The 20,723-nt window shown below is 41.0% G+C and overlaps 1 protein-coding gene across 3 annotated transcripts in view; it reads right to left on the bottom strand.

The window, feature by feature from the left end:
• The window catches only part of LOC129266557 (uncharacterized), a 182,488-nt gene that overhangs the window by 54,886 nt on the left and 106,879 nt on the right, over positions 1-20,723 (bottom strand). For all 3 annotated transcript variants that reach the window (XM_064104023.1, XM_064104024.1, XM_064104025.1), the window contains 24 exons: positions 19,849-20,152; positions 18,813-19,029; positions 18,148-18,326; positions 17,186-17,365; positions 16,348-16,698; positions 15,565-15,702; positions 14,880-15,035; positions 14,171-14,386; positions 13,659-13,844; positions 13,043-13,222; positions 11,860-12,057; positions 11,079-11,195; positions 10,163-10,365; positions 9,504-9,852; positions 8,924-9,082; positions 8,116-8,347; positions 7,503-7,696; positions 6,538-6,732; positions 5,902-6,003; positions 4,065-4,265; positions 3,087-3,344; positions 2,169-2,381; positions 739-879; positions 2-265 (listed from right to left, as the gene is read on the bottom strand). In XM_064104023.1, coding sequence (XP_063960093.1) covers positions 2-265; positions 739-879; positions 2,169-2,381; positions 3,087-3,344; positions 4,065-4,265; positions 5,902-6,003; positions 6,538-6,732; positions 7,503-7,696; positions 8,116-8,347; positions 8,924-9,082; positions 9,504-9,852; positions 10,163-10,365; positions 11,079-11,195; positions 11,860-12,057; positions 13,043-13,222; positions 13,659-13,844; positions 14,171-14,386; positions 14,880-15,035; positions 15,565-15,702; positions 16,348-16,698; positions 17,186-17,365; positions 18,148-18,326; positions 18,813-19,029; positions 19,849-20,152 — 4,933 coding nt within the window. The remainder of the gene's footprint in view (position 1; positions 266-738; positions 880-2,168; positions 2,382-3,086; positions 3,345-4,064; positions 4,266-5,901; positions 6,004-6,537; positions 6,733-7,502; positions 7,697-8,115; positions 8,348-8,923; positions 9,083-9,503; positions 9,853-10,162; positions 10,366-11,078; positions 11,196-11,859; positions 12,058-13,042; positions 13,223-13,658; positions 13,845-14,170; positions 14,387-14,879; positions 15,036-15,564; positions 15,703-16,347; positions 16,699-17,185; positions 17,366-18,147; positions 18,327-18,812; positions 19,030-19,848; positions 20,153-20,723) is intronic.

The raw sequence follows: 20,723 nt of genomic DNA, 5'->3' as shown, positions 1-20,723 counted from the left end.
CCTGGTTCGTTACACCAAAAGCCAGCAGGACATGGCTGACAGGTACTGCTGTTGGTAGCGCCAGATTCAGAAGAATAGGTGGTGTTGGGGCAGGGTGTACGATCTGCGTCAAACTCACAGTAGTATCCCGGCGTGCACGGTTGCGGCAGGACGTTGTCTACGGAGCAGATGTATCCCGCAGGGCACAGCTGGCATTCCAGGACGCTCATGGCGCCCTCGTAGGCTATGACCTTGCCAGGCTCACAGGCCGATACATTCGCTGCACCTGTGGTGAGGGATGTTTAAGAGACGGGTGAGTGGGAATGTATTTGTGATAAGATATGGTGGTGACGAGGCTGCCTTACTTTGACAAAAAGGTAAGCAGGTATTATTGTACCCTGTGAAAGAGCAGAATATACATGTACCTGTTATTTATATAGATGCCAATGTATTAGCTGAGTGGGTAATCAGCAATATATCATTGTAGGATTAGGATTCTTTTGTGCATTGTGGCCTGGAAGAAGTATTTTCTTTGTGGAATATTAAAAAACCCTTGATTCCCTTTGTCACAGTAAAGCAGGAGAGATTTGCACACAAAGAGAATCTTTGTCCTTGAAATGGGACCTCTTCAATCCTGCTCTGACCATGACTAAAGATATCACAAATGTGGTAATACAAAAATTGTAATATGAAAATAAGAAATTTGACAATTTCAGAACATCATCCTCAAATGACATATAGTCGAAGAATGAACATTACCTTCTTCACAGTAGAAACCGAAGGGACAGATTTCTCCAACGGTTGGGTCGCTACCATCGGGTGTGGGAGTATCAGATCCACTGTAGCACAGATATCCTGCAGAGCATGGCCCAGCGATGCGGCCCCCAAGACAGTATGATCCTAAAAAAATAGAGAAAATAGCAATAAATGTGTGATAGGATACAGCTTGGGGCACTGTCGAGAGCATGGCCCAGCGATATGACCACTAAGAAGGTACAATCCTAATAACTTAGAGGAATACATGTAGCTATAAATGTATCTTAGGGCACTGTTAAGAGCATGGGCCAGCCATGCAACTACCAAGACAGTAAGATCCTAACAACACAAGAGAAAATAGAATAATAAATGTATTGTAAAGCACTTTTTGAATGATGCAATCAAAGTCCAATGTTGCGACCATCAAGGTACATGTAGTATAATCCATAAAGCATAAGGAAGCACAAAAGCACAAAAATGAGTGTCAAAGATCTTATTTCTCTAATAAGACATATCTGGAGAAAGATGAACGCAATGATATTATTACAAGCACAAATTTAGCATCAGCAATATCAGCTTGATCAAGATTGTATCATAATAAACACAAGGCAAAAGCGATTTTGTGTCTCGCCCACTTATGAAAATAACCAGAAATATCGTGATTTGTGAGGGCACGCAACATAATTGTATCGAAACTTCATTGTGAAATGACTGGGATGGAATAACACTTGTCATAAGAGCCTTGCACTTAAACTTTAACGTTGACCTGAAAATGACCTTTGACCTTACCATGTGACCTCTGACTGCAGCATAAGATGCAGGTTCCCCAAGCCCATCTACCATCCAAGTTTGGTTGAAAAGTGACTTACGGTTGCGGAGTTAGGTGTCATAAGAGAGTCTTGCACGTAAACTTTAACGTTGACCTGAAAATGACCTTTGACCTTACCATGTGACCTCTGACTGCAGCATAACATGCAGGTCCCCCAAGTCCATCTACCATCCAAGTTTGGTTGAAAAGCGACTTACAGTTGTGGAGTTATGTGTCATTAGGTTTGTGACGGACGGACGACGGACGAACGACAGACGACATTTGGATCTTTAAGTCTCGCCTTCACCTCTGGTGGGCGAGACAACAATGCACAAACTTCTCCCCCCACAACAAGAGCCTAAAACCAAAGAAGCATAAATAGTACCCTGTGGAAAAACCACTGAAATGAGCATGTCTAATACTCGTTCTACCTTTGTCAAAAGAGCAACCACATACATGTACATGTACTATAAGAATGGTGGAAAGTCTGGGTCTCGTTCCAAAAAGTATAGCAATTGATTATATACCTTGTTTTCATGATCGATTCTGCATTATGGTCCATGCAATCATTTATTCTACCATCATTGCAAAGTTTTCAGTTACAGGGTCAGGACGTTTAGCTCACCTGTAGGGCAATACTGGCATTCATCGGCTGCAGCCAGGTGCGTCACGTTGTCCATGGTGTACGTCCCGTTGGGGCAGTTGATGGGTGCTGGTGAACCCTGGGGGCAGTAGGTGTAGGGGCTGCACGGCTCAGGGTGGCTTGTGTTCTGCAGACAGTAGTACCGCTCAGGGCAAACCTGACAGTCGATAGATCTTGTGTTTGGTTGGTAGGTACCTAGAGGTGGGAGATAATGATATATGTCAAAGATCAAATGTCAAAGGTCACCCAAATGGGCTACAAGGTTCAGGGTGAGTCATATTCTGGAGACAGTAATACCGCTCAGGGCAAACCAGACAATAGATAGATCTTGTATTTGGTTGGTACATGTACATGTAGGTACCTTCAATGTAGAGGTGGAGTTTAACAAATGAAAATGAAATTCAATATTCTATTGTTTGAAACAGAAAACTTCCAATGTTGATCTATCCCTTAAATTGTTGAAAGCCAAACAGGGTAGCAGCAACTCGCTTCTGTTAACATCTTTTGGTCTGATGCGACCGAGGCTTGGACTTCTGACCTCCCGGTTGTAAGGCAGACGCTTTTTAGCAACTGAGCTTGTCAAAGGTCAGATGGCAAAGGTCATCCAATCCTTTGTAGCATCATAATGAATGTGGACTTTAATGTTCAGGATGACTTATATTCTGAAGACAGAACAGGTAGTCAACAAGAAAAGAGTGAAAGGATTCCACAGGCATATTTCAAGGGACAGACTACCATACTAAAATACCAGTTTTGCAAAAAACAATTTAGGCGGGGGGAGGGTCCTTCTAATTTCACTGTACGTAGTTCCATGTATAGTAATTTTAGATTAAGTGGAAAACGACTAAGGAAAGGCTAATTAATGACCCCCCATCAAGATCGGATGATTTGGTCACTCACCGGGTTCACACGGATAGGGCGTGGCCGTATCATTCAAACAGAAGTGGCCCGCTGGGCACTCAAACTCGCTTGGGCGATTGTCGTACACCTCAGCGTCGCTGGGGCAGTAATACCCTTCGCGGCACCAGCCTGTAGGGGACGATAGGCCGCTGGTTCCACAGAACTTTCCAGAGGTGCAAGGAAGGCAGTCAGTGATGTTCTGACCGCCGCGGGTTGGGTTGAAGGTGCCAGGAGGACAGAGGGCCTCAGATGTCACACCTGTGGAGTAAGAGATATTGTTTTAAACGAATGAGAGTAATAATAATAATAATGATAATAATAATAATAGTAATAATAAGAATAAGAACAATAATAACAATAATTATACTAATATTTACACTTGCTTATATAGTACCTTACACCTCTTTATCATTAGTATCTGAGCTCTCTACAACAAATAACAGCAGAATGAAGCTGGGTTCAGCCAAAGTACTTTAGGTTTCAAGAAATAAATTCCTGCCAGGTTTCCATTTGCCTCACCTAGGTTGAGTTCAGCAAAATGTGGATCAAAATCTTGCTGAAGGAACCTGGCATGGCTGGGATTCAGGCCCATGACCCTCTGTTTCAAAGAGTGGAGACTTATCCACTAGGCCTTCACCCACCACTGCACAAAACTCCATTACAAAGCAATGCCTTGTCGCAAACCAAACTTGAAGACCTTCAATCAAGGTATGTATTTCTAAAATTTTCTCAGGAGTTTCATCAGGATCTTTTCATTTTACTTGAATGGACATGGACAAGGTGATATCATGCCGGACTGATTCTATAGGGGAGATTATCAAGCTAAGATTGAAGAAACAACATGAAATGAAAACCTGGGGAGTGCTCACGAAGCACCTTGTCAGTGATTTAAACTGACATCTTTGCTCCCAGCCAATCAGATGCAAGTATTTCAGTAGCTTATAGCAGTTGTCAGAGAAAAAAGGGAGTGAAACTTACCTTCTTCACAGTAAGCTCCTGTGGGGCAAGGTCCATTGATGCCATCGTCTGGAGCCGACTCCATCGCTCCCGAGATACAGAGGAAACCGGCTTCACAGAACCCTGAGGGCCAGGCGAGACCGGTCTCATTGCAGTGCATCCCGGCAAAGCAAGCCTGGCATTGGCTCTCGTTGGACAGACCGGTGATGTTACTGAAGGTACCTGGAAAGAGAGAGAGAGGGAGAGAGGAGTTGGAGGGAACTTTTGTTATTATTGAATATATGATGATCATCACCAACGTCATTGTCATCATCATCATCATCATTATCACCATCACTGCCATCAACTCATCCATCATCAAAAATACCATAACATTGTTGATACCATCCCCATCATCCTTATCAGCATCATTTCCACCACCGTCATCCTTACAATCAACACCACTGTCATCAACATCATCACCACCATCAACACCTTTATCATCATCATCATCATCATCATCATCATAACCATCATCAATAGCATCAACATCACCAAAATCATCATCATAATCATCTTTGTAACTATCATGACCATCAATGTCATCATCATCATCACCATAACCACCTTCATCATCATCATCATCACCATCATCACTAGCATCAACATCACCAAAATCACCATCATAATTATCTTTGTAACTATCATGACCATCAATGTCATCGTCATCACCATAACCACCTTCATCATCATCGTCATCACCATAACCACCTTCATCATCATCATCACCATCATCAACATCACCAAAATCATCATCATAATCATCTTTGTAACTATCATGACCATCAATGTCATCATCATCATCACCATAACCACCTTCATCATCATCATCATCATCATCATCACCATCATCACTAGCATCAACATCACCAAAATCACCATCATAATCATCTTTGTAACTATCATGACCATCAATGTCATCATCATCATCACCATAACCACCTTCATCATCATCATCATCATCATCATCACCATCATCACTAGCATCAACATCACCAAAATCACCATCATAATCATCTTTGTAACTATCATGACCATCAATGTCATCATCATCATCACCATAACCACCTTCATCATCATCATCATCATCATCATCACTAGCATCAACATCACCAAAATCACCATCATCTTTGTAACTATCATGACCATCAATGTCATCATCATCATCACCATAACCACCTTCATCATCATCACCATCATCACTAGCATCAACATCACCAAAATCATCATCATAATCATCTTTGTAACTATCATGACCATCAATGTCATCATCATCATCACCATAACCACCTTCATCATCATCATCATCATCATCACCATCATCACTAGCATCAACATCACCAAAATCACCATCATAATCATCTTTGTAACTATCATGACCATCAATGTCATCATCATCATCACCATAACCACCTTCATCATCATCATCATCATCATCATCACCATCATCACTAGTATCAACATCACCAAAATCATCATCATAATCATCTTTGTAACTATCATGACCATCAATGTCATCATCATCATCACCATAACCACCTTCACCTTCATCATCATCATCATCATCACCATCATCACTAACATCGACATCACCAAAATCATCTTCATGATCATCTTTGTAACTAGCATGAAGATCAATGTCATCATCATCATCACCATAACCACCTTCACCTTCATCATCATCATCATCATCATCATCATCATCATCATCACGATCATCACTAGCATCAACATCACCAAAATCACCATCATAATCATCTTTGTAACTATCATGACCATCAATGTCATCATCATCCTCCACATCACCATGAAGACGTACCTAATGGGCATGGCATTCCATTATCCCTGGTCTCTGGTAGACAGTAATACCCTTCAGGACATGGTAAGGTGAAGTTCATGCCAGTCTCTGGACAGCTTGTTCCTGTTGGATAAAACGACCAAAATCGTGAATTTGAGAAAAGAAGGAAAACCGGAAAAGCCTGCATCAATCTATGTGATCCACTGCATTTGGGAAAGATAGCAATATACCTACAATTACCCAAAACATACCTGCACAAAAGCTTGCTGATATTCTGACAAGCCCACACAGATATATGTTAACCAATCAAAATATCGGCACCCAAATTTTTTTATTTGAGAAAAGGCTAATTTGTTTTCAAATCGTTATAATGTCAGCATAGTCTTGCAATCATCTACCATTTAATAATGATTTTGCTTTATACCCTGAAGAAAATCAAAAGGAGTTCATAATCATTTTGAACTGAAATCTGGTAGACTTGCTTTATATGTAATGCTGTTATATCCTGAAGATGATCTAAATCAATTTGAACTCTAACAACATGGCTCTACTCAGAGTTCTATTTCCGTCATTTTGCCGTTTTACTTCTTGATGAAACATCCCCTGATTCATAACTTTTCCACTCTTAAAGCATTGTTATTTTCTTTCAAATCTCACCTTCTGGGCAGACAAGGCACTCTCCATGGTTGACGGATGGAGCGTAGGTTCCCTGATCACATCGCCTTTCTTGCGTTGCGCCCGCCTCGCAGTAATGGCCTTGGGGACAGGTGTACCCGATGGCAATGTCCCCTGGGGTTGGTGTGTCTGAGCCACCAGTGCAGATATAGCCAGCATCACAGGGCAGCGTTATACCTGATAGAGCAAAATATCAATGCAGGGATATTGTTGTCAAACTAAACTATATAGATATGGGAGGTTTGAACCCTTCTGATGAAGACGTGCAACCAACTTTTGTATAAATTGCATCTTTAGCAGCCATCTCTCTCTAGAAACTGCATGCTGTAGTGACCACTAAAACTATTTCCCATGGAGTCAGATTGTGTGAGAATCTGTCTATAGCAGCCACCTGTCTATAGTGTCCACTAAAACAGATTCCCATGGAGGCAGATTATGCGTGTAAAAACCTGTCTATAGCCGCCACCTGCCTATAGTGACCACTTAAACAGATTCCAATGGAGTCAGATTATGTGTAAGGACCTGTCTATAGCAGCCACCTGTCTATAAAAGCCACATTTTAGATGGTTACTGCAGACAGGTTTCACTGTAGAAGTATTTTCTGCTCGTCTAAAGTTTTGGTAAAAGATTCGATAATCTGAATGATACTAGACAATCGGTCTTGTATTAAAATTGCCAGTTCATAAGGTACACTGTACACAGGTTGGGCTGCATAGAATAGAGTTTGCATATGTTGTCAAGTGAAATTAAGGGGCCACATATGATGTCAAAGACACTATTTGCAATTGTAATTCTGCCAACTTGATAAATTGCTACTTGGCGAACTGGAAAGCATTTCATGAAACATCTTTTCATTGGATTTCACTGATTAATTTACCATCAGCCAATCAGACCCAAGCATTTAAATAGCTTATTACAGCAGGAGAACTAGAAGAAATGGGACTCACCATTGCTAGAGCTGTTTGCAGTGCAGTACCTGCCCGGGTCGCACGGTGCACAGTCCGTTACGTTGACGTTGGTAGTACCGCTAGAGATGGTTCCGGCCGGACAGGGTGTCGGCTTGTAGCTACCAGAGGGACAGTAGTTACCCTCCGGACAGGGGTTGGGAGTAGGGTTGTCCTCACCGGCTAAGCAGTAGTAGCTGGAGGAAGAAAGGAAGAAAGAGAGTGAGGTCAAAGTGTCATGCTCACAATCTTTCGTGAACATCGACATCCATAGCTGGATAGAGCAACAACACACTCTTTCAAGGCCAAAAAGTACTCCAAAAGGTCAGGCCCACACAAAGTTACACTTTTTCTATTGCGTGTGTATGAAACAAATAACCATAGTACATATTTACAATAGATACACTAAAAATTTAAAAAGCAAAAAGGCAGCTAACAAAAGCTAGAAGACTTATAGAATAAGAATCTGAAAATTTGAAAAAAGAAATATTGATGATTATTATTCATATGGTGTGCATGCTATGGTGCCTCTTCTTTTCAGCACTTCATAGTATTCATAAACATTCTTATTATCAATATAAAGCATCTTCCTTGAGATTGAATCGAGACCACTTACCCTGGGTAGCACTCGTCCTCAGGGGCGCTCAGACCGGGCGTCTGGCAAAAGAACCCTGCGATACACTCGGTACACCAAGAATCATTGACGGCGTTGGTCAGGTTGTTGTAGGTCCCTGATGGACAAGGGAACTGGTTGGCCCTCTTGGTTCCCGCTGGACAGTAGTAGCCGGCTGGACAGGAAGCGTTGGACAGGTCACTGACAGCGTACAAGGTGTTGTCGCAGAAGTAGCCTTTGAAGGAAGAAGAATTATGGAATTTAATTCTTGGTGGTCAGTTTCCTTTAAGCAAGGATGTAGTATAGAAATAATGCACCCAAGGGAATTAGAAAGAATTAATGATCCCCTTGTCTATCTCAATGTCATAGGTGTAATCCTGGAAGTAGATACTATACCATGATGTAAATTTACTATAAAGGTTTTTATTTCATACGAATGCCCTTGATGATGTACCTTATATACGGCACGCAGTCGTGGGATGAGCGTAATCAGGTCTTTCCGGGTGTACTAACAGCTGCACGCGGACGTAATGAATCCTCCGTTCCTTTGGAAAACTTGTATTACTGCAAATTATTTTTCGCCCACTCCCGGTAAAATGGTTCATTTTCCCCCAATCCTACACAATCTGAAGGTTTGTCAAATCGTAGCAACATCGGCATAGTGGAACTTGGGCTACATGTCCAAGTACTATTCTTGCAGTAGAAAAGAGCTATACCCTAATCTAAAGTTATTATGAGGTTTTTATTATTTTACTAATGCCCTCACTGTTATAAATGAATTTTGTTTGAACACCCTGTAGTATCCACTAACCTTCTTCACAGGTGAGGCAAGAGTCTTTGCCCATATCATCCTGGTACGTTCCGTCCTCACAGCGGGTCGGTGTTGCTAGATTAGCCACGCAGTAGTGACCGGTCGGACAGAGGTAGTCTCCTGGCGTTGGAGTAACTTGACCGGGTGGACAATAGTATTCTGCCATGAACAAAAAGGGTTAAAGTTTTAAAAATTTCAAAGCGTCATCAAGAAGCCTTGGTAAACATGGGATTTCTTAGGGTCAGAGTGGTTTAAATGATCTGAGTTATGCAGATCAACATCTTCTTTCATCTTTTTAACAAGATGAAGATACATCTAAGCAATGTTGATTGACAACTTGCCAAAAGCAAAGAGAGAACTACTAAACTCACTGCTTATTTCAACTATTTCATGAAAGTTGCAATTTACCAGACAGTTATCATGATAGTAACAGTCAGACACCTGTGTTTCTTAGTCAATCAAAACCACAGAAAGAAGTCAGATCTGATAACTTTTCAGCCGACAGATCCTGATGATACGCATGCCCCGTTTTCAAGGCAACGGAATTAGACAATTCAGTAGTCAAATGGTTGTTACTTACGAGCAGCACATTCTCCACTGGTCGTACTGGCGCCTGTCTCATTACAGTAAAACCCTCCTTGACAAGGCAGGCAGTCCGCAAACTCGTCCTGGTTCAACGATGGATTGTACGTCCCGTTAGAGCAAGGCGTCGGAAGACTGCTTCCCTCTGGACAGAAATGACCAACCGTACAGTCCTCCTGGCGAGGGTCAGATGATCCCGACGGACAGTAGTAGCCAGGGTCGCAGGAGTTGGTAGGGAGGGCTAGGCCGGCAAGGTCGCAGTATTGGCCTGCGGTGCAGGGTTCAGGGGCTCCGGAGCCGCGGGGGCAGAAGTACCCTGGCTGACATTCTCCTCCATTGGTAGATGGCTGAACAAGTAAAGACAAAGATGTTACATACAGTGACTATTGGAATCTCTGCTAAGGTTTTATGAAAGGCTTATATGTCTAGCTCCAAAATAGTCATAACCATCCCCGGATAGAATATTGAACACTTTTTAAAGACATTTTCAAGCTCGTTAGGGCCTGTGATAAGGCAACTATATACATGTCCATGTTTTGGCACTCTGCAAATTTCTGGGGAAGCGTTTCAAAAACACTTTTGTCAGTGATTTTTACTGACTTATTTGCTCTCAACCAACCAGAAACAAGGATTTCAATAGCTTATAATATCACTTACCTGACTCTCATTAGCTCCGCCGCTGCAGTACCAGCCCTCGTCGCATTCATCGGTAGGATGGGAGTTACCATAGCCAGCGCAATACCATCCAGGCAAACAGTCAACGCATGCTGCTTGGCTATGCTGTATGGTCAGGTTGTTAAAGGTACCCGGTGGACACGGATAGGCGTATGGATGAGGGGTGTTTAGCTCACAGTAGTATCCTAGAAGAGGCAAAACAGAAAAGAAAAAATGTCATTGCCATTTGTGAAAATGATCAAAACTGTAAATGTGTAATATCATGAGTGTTCACCTTTCTGCAGTATTCTTGAAGAGGCAAAACAGAAAAGAAAAAGATCATGGTGATTTGTTTGTGTTCAGGGATTTCAGATTTCGGTGACCCGGGTGCTATTCCCACTTGATACACTTGTGCCATTCAGTAAGGCAGTCATTCTCATTACCAGGTACCTCGAAGAAGACCTTTAGCCTTTGGTGCTCTGGTCGCTTGCTTACAGGCATTTATGAAATCATGCTGTCTTAATAATCAAGAAAAACTTTCCCACTACTACCAAGTCATGCATTAATTTAATAAAAAAACGGTTTTGTGAAACACTGCTCAGATCTTCTATCAGAGCTACCAACCTGAACAAGAACATTTCAGTATTTTTACAGCTGAAAATCAGTATTTCCATGAGAAAATCTGTATTTTCAAAGAAATACCATACATGTAGGACAACATGTAAATAGTTCAGTACTTTTAAAACTTAAAATCAGTATTTTGATGGGGAAATCAGTATTTGCAAAGAAATACCACAGGACAACACATAAAACTGCAACTTTAGAACTCAGTATGCATGAAACCATCAGTATCCTTCTCATTTTTCAGCACTATACACAGAAACACCGTAGTACTTGGCAGCTCTGCTCTTTCACTTACCCGATGGGCATTCATTGGCTTGGTAATCTGTTGTGTTGCCATAGCAGTAGTATCCTACAGGACAATCTTTGCACTCCCATTCACCCGGCAGGTCGTTGTACGTTCCCGCAGGACATCCTGAGATTTGAAAAAGAGGAATAAGTTACAAAACCAATGAAGAGCGAATGAGAGTTTGGTTAGAGTCTGCCTATGGCTTTGGTAAGCTGACCATCTTTTGAATATCAGTTCATCATTCCTTCACTCTTTTTCTTGCCACTTATTTTTGTCTTGTTCTGGAGGGAAGATCTATGTTATGGGGTCATAACAGATAAATCATAAATACACAATGGAAAAGTATCCCTTGTGACAAGAATGACCTAGAGTAAAGACCTTCATCAGTAACCAAGTGACAAGAGTTAAAACTTTGAAAGACTGGCAAACAGAATCTCAAACTCTCTAAGACACCTTCCTTTGGATATTGTGATCCTCCCTTGAAGAAGTGGCCCTCTGAAGAGATATGACCAGTGATTAGTTGAGCACAGTCACTAGAATCTTTACTCTCAAAGACACTTATCTTCAGGATTGTCAAATCCTTCCACACAGAAGTGACCCTGAGGACAGATATGACTAATTATGATATGAACGGAGTCACAAGAATCTTAAGATTCTCAAAGACACTTACATGTACATGTAGCTTCAGGATAATGAGATTTTTCCATGCAGAAGTGCCCCCAAGGACAAGCATGGCAAATTATTATATGAACCGATTCACTAATATCCTAAGACTCTAAAAGGCACTTACCTTCAGGATATTCAGATCCTTCCACGCAGAAGTGGCCCTCAGGACAGATATGACCGATGATCGGATGGACAGTATCCGTGGGACACTGACTGTCATTGAGGTAAAGTGGATTGGGCCTGTCGGCTCCAGAGACACAATAGTATCCCCTAGCACATAAGGCAGTCGGTGAGGTCAGATTCACCCCCTGGCAGTATGAGCCTGACGGGAACAAGAACAAACAAACAAATAACGTTTTATTCAAGATGAAGATATATTTTCATCAATGAAAAGATGATTGAATGAAAATTGTACAGTAATGGTACAAAGGAAAAGTACCGGTAAGCAAAGGTCTTGATAGTGATCTTGATTGTGTAAAGAAGGCATTTGTATCTTGAAAATCGAACCTGGTTATGGACAAACATGGTGAAACAATCATGACAACAACGAAATAGCACATCTACAGAATCTTTTCCACAGCACATGGAAAGGAAGAAGAAACAGGATATTGTGTCATTACATTTATGGTGTGTATGCTTTCGAGAAGAGTTATGTTTGTTGATTGTGAAGAGCATTTTTGAGCAGGGAGTTGGTTTCACAAACATGGTGATGCAATAAGCCCTGTCATAAAACATGATTCTGGGGCCTATTTTATAAAACTTGGTATGATAACAAATTTGAAATAACAGTTTAAAGCTACTGACATCATTCGATTTGATTGGCTGAGCGTAAACTTTTTATAGAAAGTGTGTATTTGGTATTGTAACAAGTCTTTGTGAAATGTGACCTTGTTTTCTGGGTAACTGAAGATTCATACCAGGTGGGTGTTTCATATTAAAGCTGTTCGTAAGTTAAGAGCGACTTTAAGAATGACTGGTGAACCTTTCTTACCTGCTTAATAATCACCAGTGAATATATAATGGTGTACATCATTACCACAAGAAAGGATCACCAGTCATTCTTAAGGTAGCTCTTAACTTACGAACAACTTTATGAAATGGCCCCCAGAAGAGCAAGACTAGGAATTGATATATGGGTAAGAGACAAAGGATCATGGGAGAGTTTCCTAAGAACAGTATTGCCAGTGATTTTCATGACTAATTTTTCTCAAAGCCAATCAGATGCAATGATTTCAATAGCTTAAAACAGCAGTCAGTGACTATCTGTTTCAAGAAACACTTCCATGTTCATATGTGTTTTCACTTACCTGGATCGCAAGGAGTGCACTCCAGAATGTTGGTGAGTCCTCCTGTCTTGCCAAAGGTTCCTGCAGGACATGGCTGCCAGTCATGACCAGTGCCGTTGGGACAGTAGTAACCCTGAGGGCAGGACCAACTGGTAGTTCCTGCATCACCTTCCACTACTAGCTCTGGGATACAGTAGTAACCTAGAACAGGATGGTAAAAATAATTGGACAATGATAAAGAATGCTACATGTATTTCTATGAAGTCAAAACATAGAAATAAGTAATGACCAGTGCCATTGTGGCAATAGCAACCCTGAGGTCAGGACCAACTTGTACTTCTACCATCACCTTCAATCTAGGACACAGTAGCAACCTAGAACAGGATGGCAAAAATAATTGAACAACGTTCAAGAATGATTCTACTGAAGATCAATACACTGAAGTGACCCTAAAAGAAAATAGCAAGACTGAATTCCAAGAGAGCATATCCTTGTGATTTTACTACATTCTCTTTCACTTAGTACATAAGCGTCTGGAATAGAAAATATTGGGGGAGGGGAGTTTATTGGAATATTCAAATCCCAGAAACAACAACAAAATGAATACTGGTTAAATACTGATACATAACTGCCTTACCTTCGGGACAAACTTGGCATGCAGCCTGACCTTCACTATCGGTGTAAGTTCCAGCGATGCAGTCCTGCGGTTCCGCACTTCCAAGAGGACAATGCTTGCCAATTGGACAGATGACAGCCTTGGCATACGATGACCCTTGAGGGCAGTAGTACCCTGGATCACAGTAATTTGTAGGCTCCACGAGACCTTTGGGGTGGATGGATGAATAGACAAAACTGGTCAGAAATGAATGGATATTTAGGATCCTTCATTGGACGTTAAAAATCTAATTGATTTCTATGATCTAATCATTCCAAGGCTCAGTGACTGCTTTTCCCGAAAAAGTTGCTTTTTGTAAAGAGTAAAATTGAACTTTTCTTTGCTTTCCAATGCACTTCTTAAATGTAGAAGCCTCTTAGCTTTTTTTTCTTAAAAGAAATTGTATAATATGACATGCATGTGAAACGTATCATCTAAATATTGCATATGTTATGGTAATCGCACTTTTATCAAATGATGTTTGGTTGACATACCAAGTCCGTTGCAGTAGTATCCAGGTGTGCAGTGGAAGCACTCTTCTTCCGTTGCGATACCGGTGGCGTTGAAGAACGTCCCGTTGGGGCAAGGTGTAGGGTCAAAGGTCGCAAGGCCACAGTAGTGACCTTCGGGGCAGATGAGACTGTGTGGCGTGGTAGACCCCTCCTCACAGTAGTAGCGTGGTGAGCAAGGACCGCTGACCTGGGTGATGCCTAGACAGAGAATCCACAAAGGAACATAATCTCATTTTATTGTCATGGTAATTGCAGCTTGGTCTAAATCCAATTTTTCTTCATATCGATGAAATATTAGATGTAAAACTCCTTTCCCTCCCTCAACTGCTCATCATCCCCTCCCTTTTTGCTTCATCATCATTTACTCCCTCTTTAACTGTCTTATCACCATAGTACCCCTTAGTAACATCCAAGTACTCTAATTCTGACTGCATTTTGATGAAATGTAAACTATAAATCTCCTACCGTCCTTCTCCTTCTACTCCTCCCCTCCCCTTCCTTTCCCCTTTGTCATCATAATCTCCTCATCCTTGCATAACCTCACCAGTCTCTTTACAGTATTTCTGACTATACTTTGACATGTTAAAGATAAAGCTCTCCTTCTCCTCCCCACTCTCCATCTTCTTCTCCTCATAAACTCAATCCCTCCCCCCTGCCTTTCTCCTTCTTCATCATCATCTTTCTCACTCACCTGTCTCATTACAGTAGTAACCCTCTGTGCAGTTCAAGCACTCTGACTCTGACTGCAGCTTGATGTTGGGACTGTAGTACCCTTCTGGGCAGTGGATAGGACTGTCCGTTCCCTCCGGGCAGTAAGACCCAGCCGGACACTCGTTGTTAAACCCATCTGTATCCAAAGTAATAAGAATGATATTGAAAAAGGCAAATCCTCTCTGTAGAGCGCTCAAGGTTGATTAAACAATTGAGAAATAAGAGGAATTTAAATAAGATTTTTTAGAAAGTCAAGAGAGATACAAGATACAGATTTTTATGCCATCAAGAAGGTTATTCGACAATGTGGGGCAGGCGTAAGCAAACAATCTTTCCTCCCTTTTAAAATAGTTTAGGAATACAAAAGAACCACATGCTCATGATTGTAGAGACCCCATTGTATGAAATAATGGATTTTAAACAAAATTGTTATTGTAGTGATGATTTTAGCGTCAATAGTGATCTTTACTGAAATCATACAAATCTTGATAAAGTCATAACTTTTTAATTCCTTGCCGATTTTGATGAAATTTCCTGTGTTTTGTTTGTCTGACTTTACTTCGTCTGTTCAAATCAGACTATTTTCAGCCTGGAGTACCCCTTTAATACACAAGAGCTGTGGGAACAATTCTTCAACGGTTGCTAATTTGAGTTCAGTAACGTACCGTATGTCGGTGTAGTGGTGTTGGAACCCTTTCTGCAGTAGTAACCTGCAGCGCACAGGACCGGTGGATAGGATAGGCCGATCTGGTTGCAGGCATAGCCTCCGGTACAGTCCGTACAATCGTCCTCTGAGGTTATTCCTGTATAAAAAATAAACACCCAAAAATGTCTCAATGCTAAACCTTAGAAATGCCATAAAATAATCAGCCTTTTTGTATATCCAACCTCTATTTTCTTAGTCACTTCTTAACTTCACAAAATGCTTAAGCCTTGATAATTTGAGAGATTCCCCTACCTAAAAGATGAGGCCAAAACTAGCTTAGACACTGTGAAGGTCTCCTAAGATATTTTGCAATAATGGAACATGGTATTAAGATTCAGTTTACTGTGAATTTTCTTGCACAATGAACTAAGTTTATCCTTAAGGTGGTACTGATTGCCAAGAACTCTGATGAAATTGAATCATGTAAAAATAATTAGCAGCAATGTGTAACAAGCAAGATAAATGACATCAAATTCTCTTCTCTAAGTTCCCAAGGGGACATTTATGACTTCTTTGGCTAAGTTGATTATCCTGAAACCGTCTTTTTTCTAGTTTGTAGTTCTAAGATCAAATAATTTCCACAGCAGAATTTAGGAAAATAGACTTATACATGATACCATAATGCATACAAAAAAATTGGGAGGGAAATAACTATGTCAAATATTAAAAACCTAGTATAAATCGTTAATCAAATTTCCTGACCGCTTGGGGTAACTTGATTACCATGATCAAATCCACTTACCAGTGATGTTATTGAAGGTTCCATAGGGGCAGGGATACTGCTCCGCATACTCCGTGCCTGCAGGACAGTAGTACCCACTTGGACAGACATAGGACCCGGTCCATACCACCGGGCCGATCGTTGCGTTGCAGTAGAATCCCTCCGGGCAAGTCTTACAGGTCCACTGGGCTGGGGTATCCTGGTAGGTGCCCGAGGGACAAGGCTCGGGCGCGGGGCTGCCGGTCTCGCAGAAGTAGCCTTCGGGACAAGCGAAGGCAGAGGCATTTGCCGTTGACTGGCCTTCGGGGCAATAGTATCCTTGTTCGCACTCACCGCTGGGTGAGGGTAGGCCTTGCTCACCACAGAACATACCTGATCAAAGAGATAAAAATGTATCAATGAAACATTTAAGAACAAACAGAAATGTTTATTAAATATGAGGATCTCTGGTCTGGTCATTTTTACTGTCACCTCTGATTTTTGAATTTTTGACAATTTAAATTTCTGAATTTTTTAATGTTGAACTTGAAGTTTAAATTATAAATTTTGAATTTCATATATTGAATTTTGAATATTGAACTTTGAATTTTTGACAATTCAAATTTCTGAAATTTGAATGCTGAATTTGTAGCTTAAATTATAAATTTCGAATTTCATATATTGAATATTGAACTTTGAATCTTTTGAATTTTTGACATTTTGAATTTATGAATTTTGAAGCTTAAATTATGAATTTTTAATTTCATATATTGAACTTTGAATATTGAACTTTGAATCTTTTGAATTTTTGATATTTTGAATTTCAATATTGAAGTTTGAATCTTGAATTTCAAACTTTGAATGTCAAATTTTGAATTACCTGGTGTGCAGTTCTTGCAGTTTGAAAGTTGAGACTGGCCCTCAGCATCCAAGTAATAGCCCATGTCACATGCTGTGGGAGAATAGCTGCCTTGTGGACAGAAGTGCCCCATAGGGCAGATATTGCCTGTGATGTTATCAGTAGAGTCACCGCGGGATGCTCCGTTGATGCAGTAATAACCTGGGAGGTCAGAATGGAAAAAGAGTATAATTATTATGGTCATTGAATTAGTATCATCATCATTGTGGTTATAATGGTGACATCATCACTTTCAACAACATCATCATCATCACCACAATTGATGTAGTCACAATCATCACGACATCATATTCATCGTAATTATCATAATAATCATCATTGTTGTCACCATCATCTTCATCATCGTCATCACCATCGTCACACTCTCTTTATCTCTCTTCTACTGATAATTTTCAATACCATCATCTTTGCAACCCATGTACATATGTACTGTGCTTTCATCGAAGTTTTGAAAAGTCATTTTTCTTATCATCATTTTATTATTATCATCCTCATCATCCTTATTTTCCTATCATCATCATCATCATCCTAATCATTATCCTCACCACCACCACCATCATTATCATCATAACCATCTTCATCATCTTTATCGTCATAACCATCAACATCATCATCATCATCATCGTCGTCGTCATCATCATCCTAATCATCACTACCACCATCATCATCACCACCACCACCATCATCATAATCTTCAGCATCATTATCATCATCATCTTCATCATCCTAATCATCATCATCATCATCGTCATCATCATCGTCATCATCATCGTCATCATCATCATCTTCATCATCCTAATCATCATCATAACCACCATCTTCATAATCCTCATCATCATCATAACCACAATCTTCATCATCATCATCATCATCATCTTCATCACCACCATCATCATCCCAATTACATAACGTAACCTACATACCTGGATGGCATTCAAGTTGAGGCAAGGCAAGCCCTGCTCTATGGCAGTACATTCCTGGATCACAATCAGTAGGTAACTCTGACCCAGCTGGACAGTACTGACCAGCCTGGCACTGACCACCAATGGATGGGTCATTTGGCATCGGGCTGGATGCTCCAGATGTACAGTACCACCCATCACTTAGAGAGAAAGAGAGAGGAAGAGAGTAAAAATATCAAAATATACTGGCCAGCACATGCTATTGTAATGATGTACATGTAACAGCAATTTTTAGTCGGTTTTTTTATGGAGATTTTTATACATTTGTGTTTGATGTTGTACATGTACATGTACATGGGTTTCAATTTCAGCAATAAACAGAGATCAAATCTGATTTTGCACCTCCGAACATAACACCAAGGGAGCGTTTCATGAAAGAAGTTGAAGAATGTGTTATCCAACAGGTACCACAGTAACACTGCTTCTCAGCCAATCAAAATCAAGTTCACTTTTCTCCTCCCAGGCACAGGTGACGCCAAACAAACAATGATGATAATAATAATGAATGCACAATAAGAGCAATTTTTTTAAAAGGGACTGCCAATTTACAGTTTTAATCAGTAATTTTTTTTTTTCATTGTGTTGCCAATTTTATTTCTGTAATAACAAGTTTAAGCTTCACGCACCTGCAGTTGCTAGTTGGCCATTCATTATGGTATCCCATACAATACATGCCACCGAGACATGAGAGGCAGGACGAGTTGGACGTTTGACCAGTGGCGTTGTTGAACGTTCCGGGCCAGCAGGGGAACTGCTGACCGTGCTCCGTGCCAGCTGGGCAGTAGTAGCCGGCAGGACAGATGTTGGAGTCGTAGTCGGTGGAATTGGCAGGGCAGAAGAAACCTGGGAAAATACGAGGAGATAAATTGAATGAATGAGTAGAGAAAAGATGATTTCAGTCTTCATAATGACAACTTCGCAGAATGTTATAGATCTTCGGTGGAACCAATACCTAAATTTATTTTCCACTTAATAATACTGGATACCATTGGCCAAAATAGATCCGATTTTATCTAATTTGAAATCATGCATTTATCAAGGTTTCAATTCATTCAGTAAAACATTAGCTTGTACGTACTGGGACTTGTCTTACAAACAAAGAGTAGTGATTGATGCGATCAACCTCGATTATGGAGACCCATCAACGTTATAATTCTTTGTACAGGAGATTTGCAAGACATCCCAATGGAAGAATAGAGGAGAAGACTGAATGGTCAAGACAATGATGCATGTGGGGGCGTCGTGGTCTAGTGTTTTTGACTCTCGCCTTTCAAACAGAGGGTCGTACGTTCGCATCCTAGCCATGGCGTGTTTTGCTTCAGCAAGAAATTTATCCAGACTGTGTTGCACTCAACCCAGGTGAGGTGAATGGGTACCCGGCAGGATTGATTCCTTGACTGCACGAGCGCTGAGAGGCAGCACGAGCTAAAGCCGGGGTAGTGATAATAAAAACCATGCGCCTCGGAATAGATTGTTTCTAGATAGATGGCGCTATACAAATATCTGTTTTTATTATTATGAGTATACAGCTTATCTAGAAAACATTTCAAACAGATACACAATGCATGCATTGAAGATATTGGGGTTAATAGCTTCCCATGGTTGTGATTGATTGCATCAATCGCAAATCTTTGTAAGAATGGGCTCAGCTCTATTGCTCACCTTCTGGGCAATCCTTGCAGACACCTTCCCCCTCGTTATCCTGGTACGTCCCCGTATCACAACCGATGGGAGCGCCCACCCCTATCGGACACCTGTGCCCCCTGGGACACACCCCTCCGACACCGGTATAACCCCCAAGGAGAGGACAGGTGTCGTTATAGGTCTCGTTGGTCCCTGGGGTGTGGGGATTACCCCTGTCCACCCCGGAGCTGCACCAGTAACCCTCGTGGCACAGGTCGGTGTAGTTTGTGGCATGTTGGTCAGGGCAGTAGTAGCCAGCGGGGCAATCTGTGCACTGCTCGATCTAGAAAGTTATGAGGGAAAGAGAGTTAATCAGGGGTAAGGTATAGAAGAATAGTACTGATGTAAGAATTCTAACTTTAAGGCTGTTACTTTATGAATATGAAGGTACATTTGACCGTTAGGATTCCTGACTCATCTACTGTACTAGACAGTCTAAGTTGTGGGAAAAGCCAGGCAAATGGTTAGCTCTAACCCCTCCCCCCACCAAAGTGTGACCAAGTTGATCATAATTTATTGAATTCCTTTTTCTTTCTGTTTCCATTCTCTTTCTCTCTCTCGCTCTTTATCTTTATCTCATCAGTCCCACCCAAAGCATCATTTTACTCTGTCCTTTTCTACACACCTCTGTCCCACTAATCTTTAACTCATTCCATGCTGAATTATTTTTTTTTGGGGGGGGGGGATAATAATGACAATTGTTTCAATGTTGTTTTCTTTAATCCATATTGAAACACGGATCCTTATTATCATCATATAAATGTTATCCAAGAACTATTGCCTCTTTTTAGCTTATCTAATTTGAAGGTAAAAAAAAAAACTGTGTAATATGTCTCTTGTTTTGATTGGTTTAA

This window comes from Lytechinus pictus, chromosome 8, assembly GCF_037042905.1.
Source record: "Lytechinus pictus isolate F3 Inbred chromosome 8, Lp3.0, whole genome shotgun sequence".
NCBI lineage: Eukaryota > Metazoa > Echinodermata > Echinoidea > Temnopleuroida > Toxopneustidae > Lytechinus > Lytechinus pictus.
The sequence above is the reverse complement of the archived record's forward strand: the minus strand, read 5'-3'. Positions and strand labels throughout refer to the sequence as shown.